Source organism: Podarcis bocagei (assembly GCF_964188305.1).
Source record: "Podarcis bocagei genome assembly, chromosome: 15".
Classification (NCBI taxonomy): domain Eukaryota; kingdom Metazoa; phylum Chordata; class Lepidosauria; order Squamata; family Lacertidae; genus Podarcis; species Podarcis bocagei.
This window is the reverse complement of record NC_138141.1, coordinates 21,030,707-21,044,232: the sequence shown is the minus strand read 5'-3', so window position 1 is coordinate 21,044,232 and position 13,526 is coordinate 21,030,707. Positions and strand designations below refer to the sequence as shown.

Genomic DNA, 13,526 nt, shown 5'->3' with positions numbered 1-13,526 from the left:
TATCCTTGCCCATCAAAAGTCAATATGAAATCGGTTCCTAACTCTCAAGCAATTCACTTCTTAACTCACCAGCCGCTGAGCAGAACATCCCAGTGCTGAGTACCAAGAAAGCCAGCATGAGACGACTCACATGCAACCCAAATTTCTTGCACACGGCCCTGGGGAAGTAGAAGGTAAAATAAGCACAGTTCCAGTGCACAAAAAGTCCCATGACCTGCAAAAGCCAAGAACTTGCGAGCACAGCAGACAACAATATGGACCAAAGACATGGCTCAGAATCAGGCAGCTATGTTTTCAGATGGATCACGTAACTTAGTGACAAAGCAGAGGTGTGTTTTATGCAGCTAAAAGAGGGGCTTAGGAGTCTGGGCTGGGAAAGATCCAGGAGTGGGCTAAACAGGCCAAAGACTAGCTCCAGACGAGGTAGCGTCTCCCTCAACTAAAGCAGCCACCTTGCTCTGAAAGAAAATATATTTTGCAGAAAGCTTCTCCACCCTTTGTAGCTTGTCTTGGCTGTTTAATTATGTAGTTTTAATTGATGCATACTGTTTTAACCTTTTCCATGTTAACCACTTGGTGAGGTTTGCCAGAAAAGTAGTATATAAATATCTTACAATAAATAAATGATGAATACAACACAGCTTTACATGTTAACACCTTATGGGCATCCCTAAGGTACCAACATGACCTCTGGCCAGTTCTGCACTATGAATCCAGCTACCAGCATACATAGTACCAGGTTTTATATGTCCTTCTCAATAGGTTTTCTGAACTTCTCCATTCAATCGCTACCACCTCTGCCCCCTTATGCCTTTTTGCTGGAGTCTCCCAACTACATGCCAGTTGAGACTGGTGTGCTGAGGGATACCAGAAGCAGGTTTTGTACAGATAACATTGCTGAATGGCAGCTCAATGGTAAGACTGTCTCATCTGACAGTTTAATACTGATTTATATCCTAGGCCAACCTACAAAATTGCTCCAGCTCTTAGGATTTCTAACTGAATCAGATCCTTAAGGTGGCTTACAATGTAAGATATGCACATAGAAAACAAGACCAAGATCTCTAGAAATGTACTTGCCCAGTAGTTTATCAAGGCGCATTTCTTATATGATGAACTGGCAAATTCCCATTCAGTGACAGCTGTGTCAATGGTCATAGCATTCACAATGGTAATAGAGGAAGCACTTTCTGTACTCACTTATAAAAGTAAAGCTCGCAAACACAACTCAGGAAGGCCAGAAGACAGCGCAAGAAGTAGAAGATGAGAACCTAGGATGAAGAATTACAATTATAATGCTTGCAGACATAGAGTCAAACTCACACACCCCTGCCCAGGACTCAGAAAGCCAGAGCTTTCACCAAGATGGACTTGCCCAGACTTAAAAAGAAAGCAAGGGATAATTGATTAACACATAGAATGTTAGGCTGTTTTTGACTCCAGGAAACTGTGGGCAGACCCTTTACAATGTGCAAACTGGGTGTCCCACACTGCACCAAGGATACAGGAGTCCATGTTAGCAGAAGGGAGGGAAGAAGGTTGGGGAGAGGGGAAGCTTGGGTGAGCCATGGATAGAGCACCCAACACATAGATGAAGTCAAGGTATGTCATGGGGGGAGGGGAATATATTTCAGACTGAGGGCTACCCAACCATCTGAGCAACTTTCTAGGCATCACATACTAGTGGTAGGTGATGGCAGAGGCGGACAGAGCAATGTCTTTGTATTCTAAGCTAGTTTCCACACAATCAAGAGGCATTAGTTAAGTTCAGTGACACATTCCAGGCAGGCAAAAACATTCAAAGAGGGTATGACATAGGGCTGGTGAGGGTGTGTGGCCTTGGGTGATAGCAAGGGCCAGACAGAGAGGGCTGCATTTGGCCCTGGGCCTGGGATTCCTGACTCCTGAAGTATGCACATTACCTTGTTTGTTTGCAGAACTCTGGCGTGGAACAAAGCTGGTAAGGCATGGAGCCACAGGTATGCGTAGGAGCGGATGGCATAGACAGGAGAGTATTCCCATGTCTGGAAGCCTTTACCATAAACGAGGTAGTGCATCTGTAGGACGTGTTACAAAATCAAGTCAGAAGGTGTTCCAATTCTCACTTTAGTAAGATGCGCGCACACACACACACACAATGCTAAAAGCTAAGCCAGTTATGGGCAAAAGATTAAGAGGAAGAGCAAAGGATTTGCAGTGTCACCCTTAGGAAACATGAACCTGCAGGATCGTGATCCTGCATCACAACAAACCACAGGGTATACCCTGGATACCACTACTACTCAATTCAGGAGTGATTAAGGATTTGGGTTGAACATGTACCCCCTTTACACCCCAACAAGGTATTTCACAGACACGAACGTCACTCACAGGTTCCCAGTAGTTAAATGTCTCATCGCAGTCGGCGATGTTACTCAACAGTGCAGCACAGAACCTGGCTGAGATTAGACACTTGAAAGCTGTAGATCCTTCAGGGGCCCAGACATGTCCTGCTTTGCTCCCAGACGACCTAGGGGAGAGCCAAAAAAAGGCAGGTGTTAGCCCCATGAGTGGATGATAAGGTGAGGGGATTAGACCGAAGTGGCAAGGTGATTGAAGCTGAGAAAAGGGAAGGGTGCTCAGGGAATCATTCCAGGTTTTAAAATGAAGCATTTTTAAACACCCAGAAATACTGCATACATCTAAAAATTCTCACTGTGGAGACAATCGCTGATCAATTCTCACTGATTTGCACACTGATCAGTGAGTGCAGATTCTTCTTCTGACAAAATACTGATCGGCCCAAACTTTGGTTGGCCTATAATCAAGAAGGGATGTCATGTCCACCCCAAGGGTTGCTAAAGGTTCCTTTCTAAATACCTTCTTGCATTGCTGCTGGCAGGAAAAAGAACTGCGTTAGTTTCTTGCTTTGGGGCAGTATCCTGCCTTCAGTTCAAGAAACTATGTACAAGAATGCAAAGCTACACACACCCAAATGGGAGCCTGTGGCATGAGAAAGAAAAAAAGTGTGTCTCTCTGCTTCAGAATCCCCCATGAAACATCCCATTTATATGTGGGGAGAACAGCAACACATCCTATTGGTCTTGATGCAGTCTCCATAGAATTGGGGAGAGTCCCACAAAGCTCTTCCTGTGTCTGTGTGTGTGAATACTACTGACCCTGTCTATTTATATGATGCTGTTATGGGACATGTGTGGTTTGGTTTTTGCAGTGCAGGGAGGCAGCTGAATAGGGTGAGGGAGTTACAAATAATAGGGAGACTCTATCCTCTGGACAATGTCCTCAAGTCTGCTTCATGTCTCCTACAGGATTGAGGGATGTGTTTGTTTATGTGTGTGCAATATGACAGTGGTGGACAGAGATTCAATGGAGGGCATTACACGATTCTGAGAGGTGCATTTTTTTGTGGGAGTCCTTCTAATTCCAAGCAACAATCTGTATCTCAACATGGCTTATATCCATGATGCAACACAGCATTTTACAAAGCCTAAAACCAGTCAAGTGTCTCCCACCCCTGCTCCACTTCCTTTTTTTCTTCTTCAAATTTTCAAATTCATTTAATTTTTCCAAATTTTGAAATTTACAATCATCCAACAACCAAAACAAAAAGAGAATTCCAAAATTCCATTTCCAAAGCCCCCACAGCTCATGACCCTTCGAGCCCGACTCTTAAGGAAGCTTCCCTCAGCCCAATGCCCCCATAAAATAAAAATTAAAAAGTCAGGAAGGCCCTAGTAATTCAGGCGCCACAGAACCCACCCCCACGAGTCCACCTCGAAAAGAGACTTCCCTATTTGACCCTCCCTCAAATTCCTCGAGGGGACCCCATTTACCTCAGGCAACCCTCCCCCCTATAAAGTGTCTTCGTGCCTCCAAGTCACCACCTAATGGCAGCCCCCCCCCATATCCTCCTCGCTCGCCCCACCCCATTATCTGCCACCTACTCGGCTTTGGTCTCCTCAGTGGCCGGCGGGGGCGCTTCTTCTCGCTGGCGGGAAACGGCAGCCGCCGCTGCCGCATCCCCACCTCCCCCTCGAGGCCGCTGCCGGGGCCCCTTGGCCGCCATGCCGAGTGTGGGCACGAGAACGGCCTCGACGGCAGGCTCCTCTCGGCAGTCAAGGGAGGGACACGTCAGAGCTGAAGGTGGCGGCCGCCATGATGGGTCCGGGCAAACAGACACGCGCAAGCGCAGTCTCTTTCCCTGCTGGGGCGCCGGTGGCCACTAGGAAAACGTGTCTCTCCCTCTCGCAGGGCGAGAAGAGTCTACAGAAGGGAGCCGCAGCTGTTACCTTATGCATTCTCAGACTCTACCACTTCACTTTCCAAGTGGGAGGGCCGCTTTTGAACGTGCCCTTTCATGTTGTTTATTATCCCTTGTATGTCATCAGTTAGCAGTGAAATGTTGAGCCTGTCGCTGATGCGCTAGTTTTCTCCTTGCAGGGATGCGGGCTTTTTATATACATATATAAATGTGAACGGGAAGAAGTATTCAAAAATATGACCCCTTCTGTCTTTAGCAGCAAAATCCAGAATTCCACTAACTCACCAAGTAGGGCACTGCTGTGGGTGGCTGCTCAGGTTTTCCACGTGGTGCATGCCATGGCTTGCTCCCTTCTCTCTCAGGCCGCTTACAGCTGTACCTTTGAAGTACATTCAAAGCACAGCTTCGCCCTCAAAGAATTATGAACACTGTAGTTGGTTATGGATTGATGGAAATGGCAATTCAGGGAGTGGTAAACTACAGTGCCCAGAATTCTTTGAGAGGGAAACGTGCTTTGGATGTGCTTTAAATGTATGGGGTGTACTCAGCCTCACACCCTCAATGCCTGCAAGGGAAATGCCTCACCTTTAGGGTGCCCTTGCTTTCCTGGACATGTTTTCACAGAAGTATGTATTTATTGAAGTAAAAACTGCTTCCAGGTAAATAATTGAAGATTGCAGATGTGCGCACACAGCTGGCAACTTGAGCACAAGATGGGCGTTTTACAGTGTGCTGCAGTTGCACAAATACATTCATTATCTCTCCCCACTCAGCACTGGCAGATAAATCCTAGAATTGCATGCCCAAAGTATGTAGGATTTACTGCTGAGTAAAATGTGTTCAGGACTAATACTTACCTCACTAACCTCCCTACCCTCCTGTGCCTTTTTTAAATTAACAGCCAGTGTGTGCCTTACAATTTATTTTGTGCCAAGAGTGAGTCTGTGGCTGAGATTCTACGTACATGCAAGCAAGACCCATTTATTGGAACGAGACTTGCTTTTCAGTAGATTACCACGACTCAGTCAGGGTGGTTTGCATTGCCTAAATTTTATCTGGATCTTGCATACCAGCCATCATTACATGATTTTGCTCTTACTGCATTCAAAAGTTTTCCACACTCCACTTGAAGCAAACCAATGAACAAGGGGGGGGGGGATAGAATTTGTCTCCATCTTTCATGCATGTTTGCTGAAAAGTGCATCACGCTGTTCCTATGTATTTATTCACAAGCCCCTCTGAATGTAATGGAGCTTATGAGTCTTTATAAGCTTGCAACAACGCTATGCCTGTTTACTTGGTCGCATTCAGTGGGGCTTATTATCTGTTTAGTATTACAACATTGGCAGTAAATATCACTGTTATGTGCATCTTGAATTCACCAACAAGTACATCACTGTGCACCAAGTGTGCCAATATGAAGCAGGGTAGCAGAGAAGTGACTGCATTGGTTTTAAATAGGACCTGAGCTCATCCAAGCTTGTGAGCGTCCAGACTGATTGGATTAGTTAGGGTTTGGCTGGCATAAGACCATTCTCCCTTCTTCCAGCTATCCTGCAGAAGCTTAGCAGACTCAAAGGCTCAGGATTCTGTAACAGTCTCTTATTTTAACCAAAGAAACAACTGTGGCAATCCTCTCTAAAAATAAGAAACACCACTTGCTGATTTAGGTCTTTGCCAGACCTGATTATAAATATGTTGGCATTTTGTTACTCATACTCTTTGCATTCCACCACCTAAAGATGTGGGCATGGCTGAGTCAACATGGTGACATTGCACAGCAAGGTTGGGAAACCTCAGGCCTTTGGGCCAAATGTGGCCCTCCAGGCCTCTCTACCTGGCCCATGGGACCCTCCCCAGTCCACACCCCTCTCCACTCCTGCTTTGCACCCTCCTTGAGTGTTTTTGCCTGGGTGAAATGTGCCCTTGAACTCTGATCCTGCTTCTTGCTTGCCTGGATTGTAGTAGAAGTTCCTATATAGAAGCTGTTGTTAATGTAGCAGTCAGCACTTTGGACTCAGATGAGGGAGGCCAAGGTAAAGTCCCCGGCTCAGCCACAAGCCTTGCTAAGTGAACTTAGGCCAGTTACCATCTCTCAGCCTAGCCAGGTTGTTGTGATGGTTGAATTGTGTGCATTACCATGAGCCTGTCTGCAGGGTAGCAGAACTGAAATGTAACTTCTTCTTTTTCAAATTGCATAGTTTATCCTAAAGACTTTGCAGGAATTCCACTTCAGAAATATATACCTCTTCGGATACACAAACTGAACAGCTTAACCAGGGGTCAGCAAACTTTTTCAGCGAGGGGCCGGTCCACTGTCCCTCAGACCCTGGGGGGGACGGGACTATATATTGGGGGAAATAATAAAAATGAATGAATTCCTATGCCCCACAAATAACCCAGAGATGCATTTTAAATAAAAGAACACATTCTACCCATGTAAAAACACACTGATTCCTAGACTGTCTGAGGGCCGGATTTAGAAGAAGATTGGGCCGGATCTGGCCCCCATAGCTTAACCCTATGTACCTTGCAGTTACATCTCCAGCGTTTCCATTTATGCCATTCCAAATAAGCAAAAGAAGAGTGGGTGGCACTCAATTAAACTGCCTTGTATTATTTTCTCTGACCAGCTGCAGCCTTCATAAGCTTTTGAACGGGAGCTAGATACAATTACATTGGCCTGCAATTAATAACCTCTTCCAAAAAGACCTCACTGAGAGTGACAGGAGTTAAACAAGGTTTATAAAGTGTTTGACTTTATTGCCTTAAATAGGAAAATAGAAAAAGGTGGTATATGCACCACCTTCAAGCCCACCCAGCCTTTATAAAAGGCTTGCTACAGTTGGCCTGATGTTAACACACACAGTTAATTTGAATTATGGAGTCCAACAAAACCTGTCTGCACAGAATAATAAAGAACTACCTAAGAGTCACATGCAGACAGCGCTGTATTTCTTTCCTAAGGTTCATCTGCATCATTGCCACCTGCTGGCGACTGAGTGCTTTGTCACAAGACTGGTAAGTGATCCTGTAGCAGAGGCTAGTTTGCCCTGTGCCTGGGTGCTGAAAGCTGTCGAGCAGTTGGATAGACACCACTGATTCAGAAGACACACACCTAGCAATGGCATGGAGCTGGGTCTCATTAAACTCTTCTGGTTTTGGAACCCAGAAGCTGACGTCATGAACGTAGGAGACCGGGTAGAGGGAAAAGCTCTTGAACGGACCTAAATGCCCTCCTGCAAACTGATTTAGGAAGCGCTCGTCAGAAGTCCAGAGCATGCGCCAGTCAAAGATTTCACATACATGCATGGCCAGAAGATCAAGGTTCAGCGAAGCACAAACAATCTCTCGATCAATGCTTGTAGGCTGCCACGGCGTTGTACTTACGGTCCCTACACAAAGTTTATTTGGGTCTGGGTCAGAAGTGTCAGGGGTCACACTGAAAAAGTACTTTGATTTAAGGAGCTGAAGTTCAGGATTCGCAAAAGTATTTAGCTGTGTCTTTGGCTTGTCCGCTGTACAGTCTAGCTTGAAGCCTGAAGGCTGGAGCAGAGCACATAAAGTACTTGTAAGGTTTTCTGCGAGGAGCTGGCTACACTCTTCTTCTGTGCCCTTATTAACCACACAGATAAAAACGGACTCATGAAAAATGGGCAGAGCATGAGCAGAGAGCTTGCATTTCCTAAATGCCAGCCCGCTGAGGACCAGGAAAGTCCCCAGAGGAAGCTCTCTGTCTTGTACAGTTCTGTGAAGAGAAACAAGAAGGGAAGGTCGGAGACAATAATGTCCAAAGATCCAATCTCTTTCCCAGCTGATCAAGTTGCCACCCAGATCTGTATCATCCCAGGCAGGAAAGCCAGAAGGAAAGGCAAAGGCCTCTGTATCCGCTGCAGCTTTATTAACCACAGACTTGGCTTTTGGGTTACTTTGGGCAGCAGGAACCATCCAAGTGGCATCCAGAGTGGAAGAAGAGCTGTGACAATCTTGGAACATCAAGGAAAGAGAAGCACTCACTTTCTGAACTGGGAAAGACTTGCCAAGCTCATCAGTGAGCTTTTCGTTTATTGTTCTTATAGGATGTTCCGAATTTGTATCCAGGAAACCCCTATTTAAAAACAGGGGGAAAACAACAGAAAGCAATATTCTTAGGCAAGTCATTAAAATTGGATTTTATATTTTAAAGAACAGCACTCTGTTCATGTAGCGCCAAAATGTACAAAGGAGCTATATGATGCTTAGTGCGTTTTGCAGGTGGGAAGACCATCTGGCAGCAAATATTTCCTCCAGATGATCCAAGACAGACAGGACTATTTGTCTTTTGACAGCTGGCGCCCCCTTCCAGCAGTAACGGCAGCAGGATATCGTGTCTCTAGTAGTTCAAAGCTACAAAGAGATCCCATGAAGCAGAATTTGAATGCAGCTTTCCCCAGGATTTGGATTCAGCAAACAACCATTAAACCACAATATATTTTATACATTACAAACTTTAGATTAAGATTAGACTGTAATGCCAACCATACCTACCCAGAAGGAAATACAAGTCAATGGAACTTGTATCAAAATTAACCTCGTGAGGACTGTTCTAAAGATCACCCAGGGCTAAGAAAATAGGATGCCTGCTGAATTTTCCAGTTATCAACTGAGTGACTATGCTGTATATTTATTAACTTCACATGGGTGCCGAAACTCAGTTACATACCTGTTAATCTTATCTAGAAATATCTCTGGAACAAGGAAGGAAACCAACTTTCCTCCCAGTTCTGTTTGACAGATCATAGGCTTGGGATGCTGAAAAGGCACACTCTGTGTGAATATATGATTCAAAGCTCCTTCTACATGAAAAGGTTTATCCTGACTCCTGCAAACAAACAAGCCAAGAATATTTAAATAGACACTCTTTATTTGCACAAGCATAAAACCAAACAAACTATGCAGAGCTACATGATCAACAGTAAACCAATTACAGTGGTGCTTCAGGTTACAGACGCTTCAGGTTACAGACTCCACTAACCCAGAAATATTACCTCGGGTTAAGAACTTTGCTTCAGGATGAGAACAGAAATCGTGTGGCGGCGGTGTGGCAGCAGCAGCAGGAGGCCCCATTAGCTAAAGTGGTACCTCAGCTTAAGAACAGTTTCAGGTTAAGAACGGACCTCCAGAACGAATTAAGTTCTTAACCCGAGGTACCACTGTACAGTGGTACCTCCGGTTACGGATGGGGTCCGTTCCAGAGGCCCGGCCATATCCCGAAAAGTCCGTAACCGGAGGCGCCCTTCTGTGCACATGCACGGCCTGATTGAGCACTTCTGCACATGCATGTGGCATGGAGAGCACTTTTGCGCATGCACACACAGCGAAAGCCGGAAGTATATACTTCCGGGTTTGCCACGTTCGCAACCCGAAGTTTACATATCCAGAGGGATACATAAGCAGAGGTACGACTGTCGATTCAGGGCCCTGGGTATAAATGCCAGGCTGGCCGAAAGTAAATGGTGGGAGGAAGGCATGGGAAACTACTAGAGTGCTGACTCTTTCCCCCAGCATCTCTGTAGCACTTAAATGGAGATTGAGATCCAATCCATTCCCTCTATCAACTAACCTGATAAAGTCGTGAGAACCAAAGACAGTTAAAATGCAGCCTTCCCCATCCTGGTGTCCTCCATGAATTTTTAATTTCAACTCCCATTACCCTAACCAGCAAGGTCAGTGAGTCAGGGTAATGGGAGTCAGCAGTCAAAAACATCTGGAGGGTACCAGACTGGGAAAGGCTGGTATAAAATATAGCACTCTTGCTGCTAGAGGCAGGAAACTTATACAGCAACATCCAGCAAAGAAACTTCCTTGCTGTTTCTTAAACACGGAGGCAGCTTCAGAAGCAAGAGCAGATGCTAATATGCTGGTTACCATGGCAACACCCACAATGACATCTGGAATGCCACCATCTGCTGTGCTGTGCTGCAACTTACCTGTAACCTGTACATTTATATCTGCAAGCATCCCCGATGTTAAATGGATGAATGTCGCTCAAAATAAATCCTGCCTCCGCTGCCATAGCCACTACTTGCCAGCTGTTATGCCATTCCCTCACAGGCTGGTCTGCAGGGGTACCACCCTGCCCTCTGCAAAGTGCCACATGGACCTCGCCTTTCTCTGCCAGGACCTCTGCACAGCTGGAAAAGGAAGAGAGGAGTGATGGGTAACATTCTTTTGTGCCTGAGGCAACACTCTGCTGCCTTCTTGAGCTGTTTCCAAGAAGTCCTTGGATTGTGTAGCTTTTAGCAATATTTTAGGGGGTGGGGGAAGGATTGTGAGAGTTGCACTTTGGGAGGGGAAAGAGTATGTTATATGATTGGTTACTGAGCTTGGGCAGGTATGGCAAGAAACTTTCATCAAAAGATTACAAAGAGAGGAAAACACATAGTGCTTATATTTTCTCACTGGACCTTAACAGCATTGCTCCAGATAGGATCTTTATAGTTCCTATAACTGGAGGTGTTTGCTGGAAAGCTTGCAAAAATGAATAGCAACTCCAAGGCGCAGAATTATTAGTTCTCTTGCATGAAAACCCTAGTGCATTTCCCCTACTTATACAGACCATCTGCTACCAAACTGCCTCATTGCTCAAAACAGCCAATTGCAACAAAGCATTTATTTGTATATAGCGTTTAAAAGAAAGCGCATCAACTAAATATGCCTGCCTGTATAAAACCAGAACATCTGAACTTAGCTGGCTCACATTTATATCAATTTTATATTGAAGACAGGTTTTGGTGTAAGGTAGCAACATCAACTGAAGTTAACACACACCACCTTCCGAGTAACAAGAGTACATTGACATGGCTCATTTTAGCCTCACCTAAAGAAAAACCTGGCAAGAAGCTCCCTGTTCTTTTTCACTCCAGCTTTTCTCCCACAGTGGGGGAAGTTGAAATAAATGCAATCAAATTTCCAATCAGCTGGCAAAAAATGCTCCTTCAGTTTTGTGCAGTCAACACAAAAGAGAACTTTAGCACCTGGAATGGTAAAAGAAAAATGATATGTAAGATACTAGGAGATCATGCAATACACACTTTAATGGGCACTTGAAAAAGGCAGAATCTTTATTATTATCATTATCTTAATGAGACATGGCATGGAAGGGTATTCCCAATGCAACAAAGGTAACAACTGAAAGCAAATTTATATATTCTTTAGGCTTGAATTTGCAGGGGTCCTCACCCAATACCCACATCACAGTTCCTTGCTTCAGGACAAGGTCTTCCACAAATTAATTCACCTAAACCTGATTGTTGTGCCCACAAGTACACAGCAGATACAATCAATAGCTTCAAATGACTCAAGAAGCAAGTCAAGCTAGACTGAAACAAGATCCTTTCCAGCTCTCTAAATGTGCCAAGAATGTAGATGACAATGCTGTAACTGATTCCTTTTGACTGTGTGACTGTGGCCTGGCTATGGTGGAGCCATGATTTGTTTTCATTTAACTGCTCTAGGAAGTCACTGAACAAGTGGAACAACTTCCACAAGCACAATCCAATTTTTCCTCTCCCTCCTACAGTTTCTAATAATGTTTTTATTTTCAATTTTCTTCAACTTGCTCTAATCAGATATTGTGAAAATGCACCCGTGGCTTCTGCACACCATTTCCCTGGTCCCTTAATCCTGCTTGTTCCATCTCACCTACTGCAGGGCAAGTCCAACTTGCTATAAAGAGGAGGACAGATGAACCTCCAGTTACTTATTTAGAAGGTTTACATGTCTCGGCAGGATCCTAGCAACCCCATTTATCCTGTGGCATCCCAGCAACCCCATTATCAGAGTCCCAAGAAGCCAATTTGCTCTGGTGAAAATAGTTCTCCAACAACAGCCATCAGAAATTATGCAACAAACAAGTTTTCTTTTTTGAATTTTCTTCTTCCTTTTACCTCTGTCCCTCAGATATTGTATGTTGGACTTGGCAACAGCTTGTCTAGTTGCAGTAGCTTCACTCTCATAGCAGGTAGCAACAATGTGAGCCTCACAGCTCCTTGCTTCACACAAACTGGCAGAGAAGGAAAAGTTTCCTTCTCCAACTAGGAGGAGACAGGGCTGATGATGCAGAGGCCTCATGGTGACAAAACCTTAAGTGGAGAGAAATGTAATAATAATAAAAATTATTTATATCCCGTCCACCTGGCTGTGTTGCCCCAGCCACTCTGGGTGGTTTCCAACACATATAAAAACGTAAGAAAACGTCAGGCATTAAAAACAAAAAATATAGGAATCAGGCTTGTTTCAAAAACATCTAGAGTTGTCTCCAGTCAGCAAAAGCAGCATTTGTTAATAATATCCACCAGGCCAGCCTAGCTGACATGACAGCAACATAGAAAATCCTTTGTACAGGTCAAAAATTCAAGTTCATAAGCAAGCAAGTATTCTAATCTTACTTTAACATACACAAATACATGCTGAAAAAAGGTGTATGGTTACAGGAAGCTGGAGAATAAGCCAAGATGTGAATCAAACCAGCAGCAAGCGGTTTATATTGTTTCATTAATCATGTTAATTCAATGCTGTGGTTTAGCACACCTTCATTCCTTATACTCCCAGCACTGCAAATATTCTGTACAATTTTTGTTTTTTTAAAAAATACTAATAATGAAGAGTACAGTAAAGATTGAGCATTAAAAAATTAGTAAATTTAGAAAAGCAAGTCCTCCTGGCTCCCTAAAGGTTGTATATACAGGTGAGAAGATCCCCCCTCCTTGAAGCAATGGTGAGTTGGTATGAGACTAGTCACTCAGTACCTCACACTGAGATTAGGGGAGAGAGAGATCCAGGGTCAATACCCCAAAGCCATGAGGTGACCTTTCTTCAGCTAGTCCACTCCACTCTGCTGCCCTTCAGACGCTGCTGGGACTACGAAGCCCCTTCATTCCTGACCAGTCCTTGAAAGCATGTTGTGAGAAAACAAGCCGGAGGAGGTTGAGCTGGGAGAGAATTACGTATACACCTCCTTGGAGCTCCTTCACGGACGGGCAGGATATACTGTATGTAGTGGTTTTTCCCCTAAAAAAAATGTTTAGGATTACTCTCATTTTGACTCAAGAAAATCACCATTTTATAGTTCAAATCGGGGAAAATAAAAACAGTAAACGGACAAAAGTACAAAGATTCACAAAATGTTTAGGTGTATGCGTACCCATGCGTACCCCCAGAAAAAAAGCACTGACTGTACATAGCTGTCAATATTCCCTTTTTTGCGGGAAATCCCCTTATTCCA

The 13,526-nt window shown here is 44.5% G+C and overlaps 1 protein-coding gene across 4 annotated transcripts in view; it reads right to left on the bottom strand.

Moving 5' to 3' along the window:
- LOC308574584 (alpha-1,2-mannosyltransferase ALG9-like) overlaps nt 1–13,526 on the bottom strand; it is a 32,957-nt gene that overhangs the window by 19,055 nt on the left and 376 nt on the right. The window contains exons 2-10 of one of the 4 annotated variants that reach the window (XM_081172569.1): nt 13,051–13,312; nt 12,190–12,384; nt 11,121–11,277; nt 10,231–10,434; nt 8,964–9,122; nt 2,371–2,509; nt 1,923–2,057; nt 1,201–1,271; nt 70–158 (exon numbers count right to left, since the gene is read on the bottom strand). In XM_081172569.1, the coding sequence (XP_081028695.1) occupies nt 70–158; nt 1,201–1,271; nt 1,923–2,057; nt 2,371–2,509; nt 8,964–9,122; nt 10,231–10,434; nt 11,121–11,277; nt 12,190–12,373 (1,138 nt within the window). In that variant the 5' untranslated portion in view covers nt 12,374–12,384; nt 13,051–13,312. Of the gene's footprint in view, nt 1–69; nt 159–1,200; nt 1,272–1,922; nt 2,058–2,370; nt 2,510–3,944; nt 4,220–6,998; nt 8,370–8,963; nt 9,123–10,230; nt 10,435–11,120; nt 11,278–12,189; nt 12,385–13,050; nt 13,313–13,526 lie in introns of those variants that run through there. The other 3 variants (XM_081172566.1, XM_081172568.1, XM_081172567.1) reach the window with 3 other exon arrangements.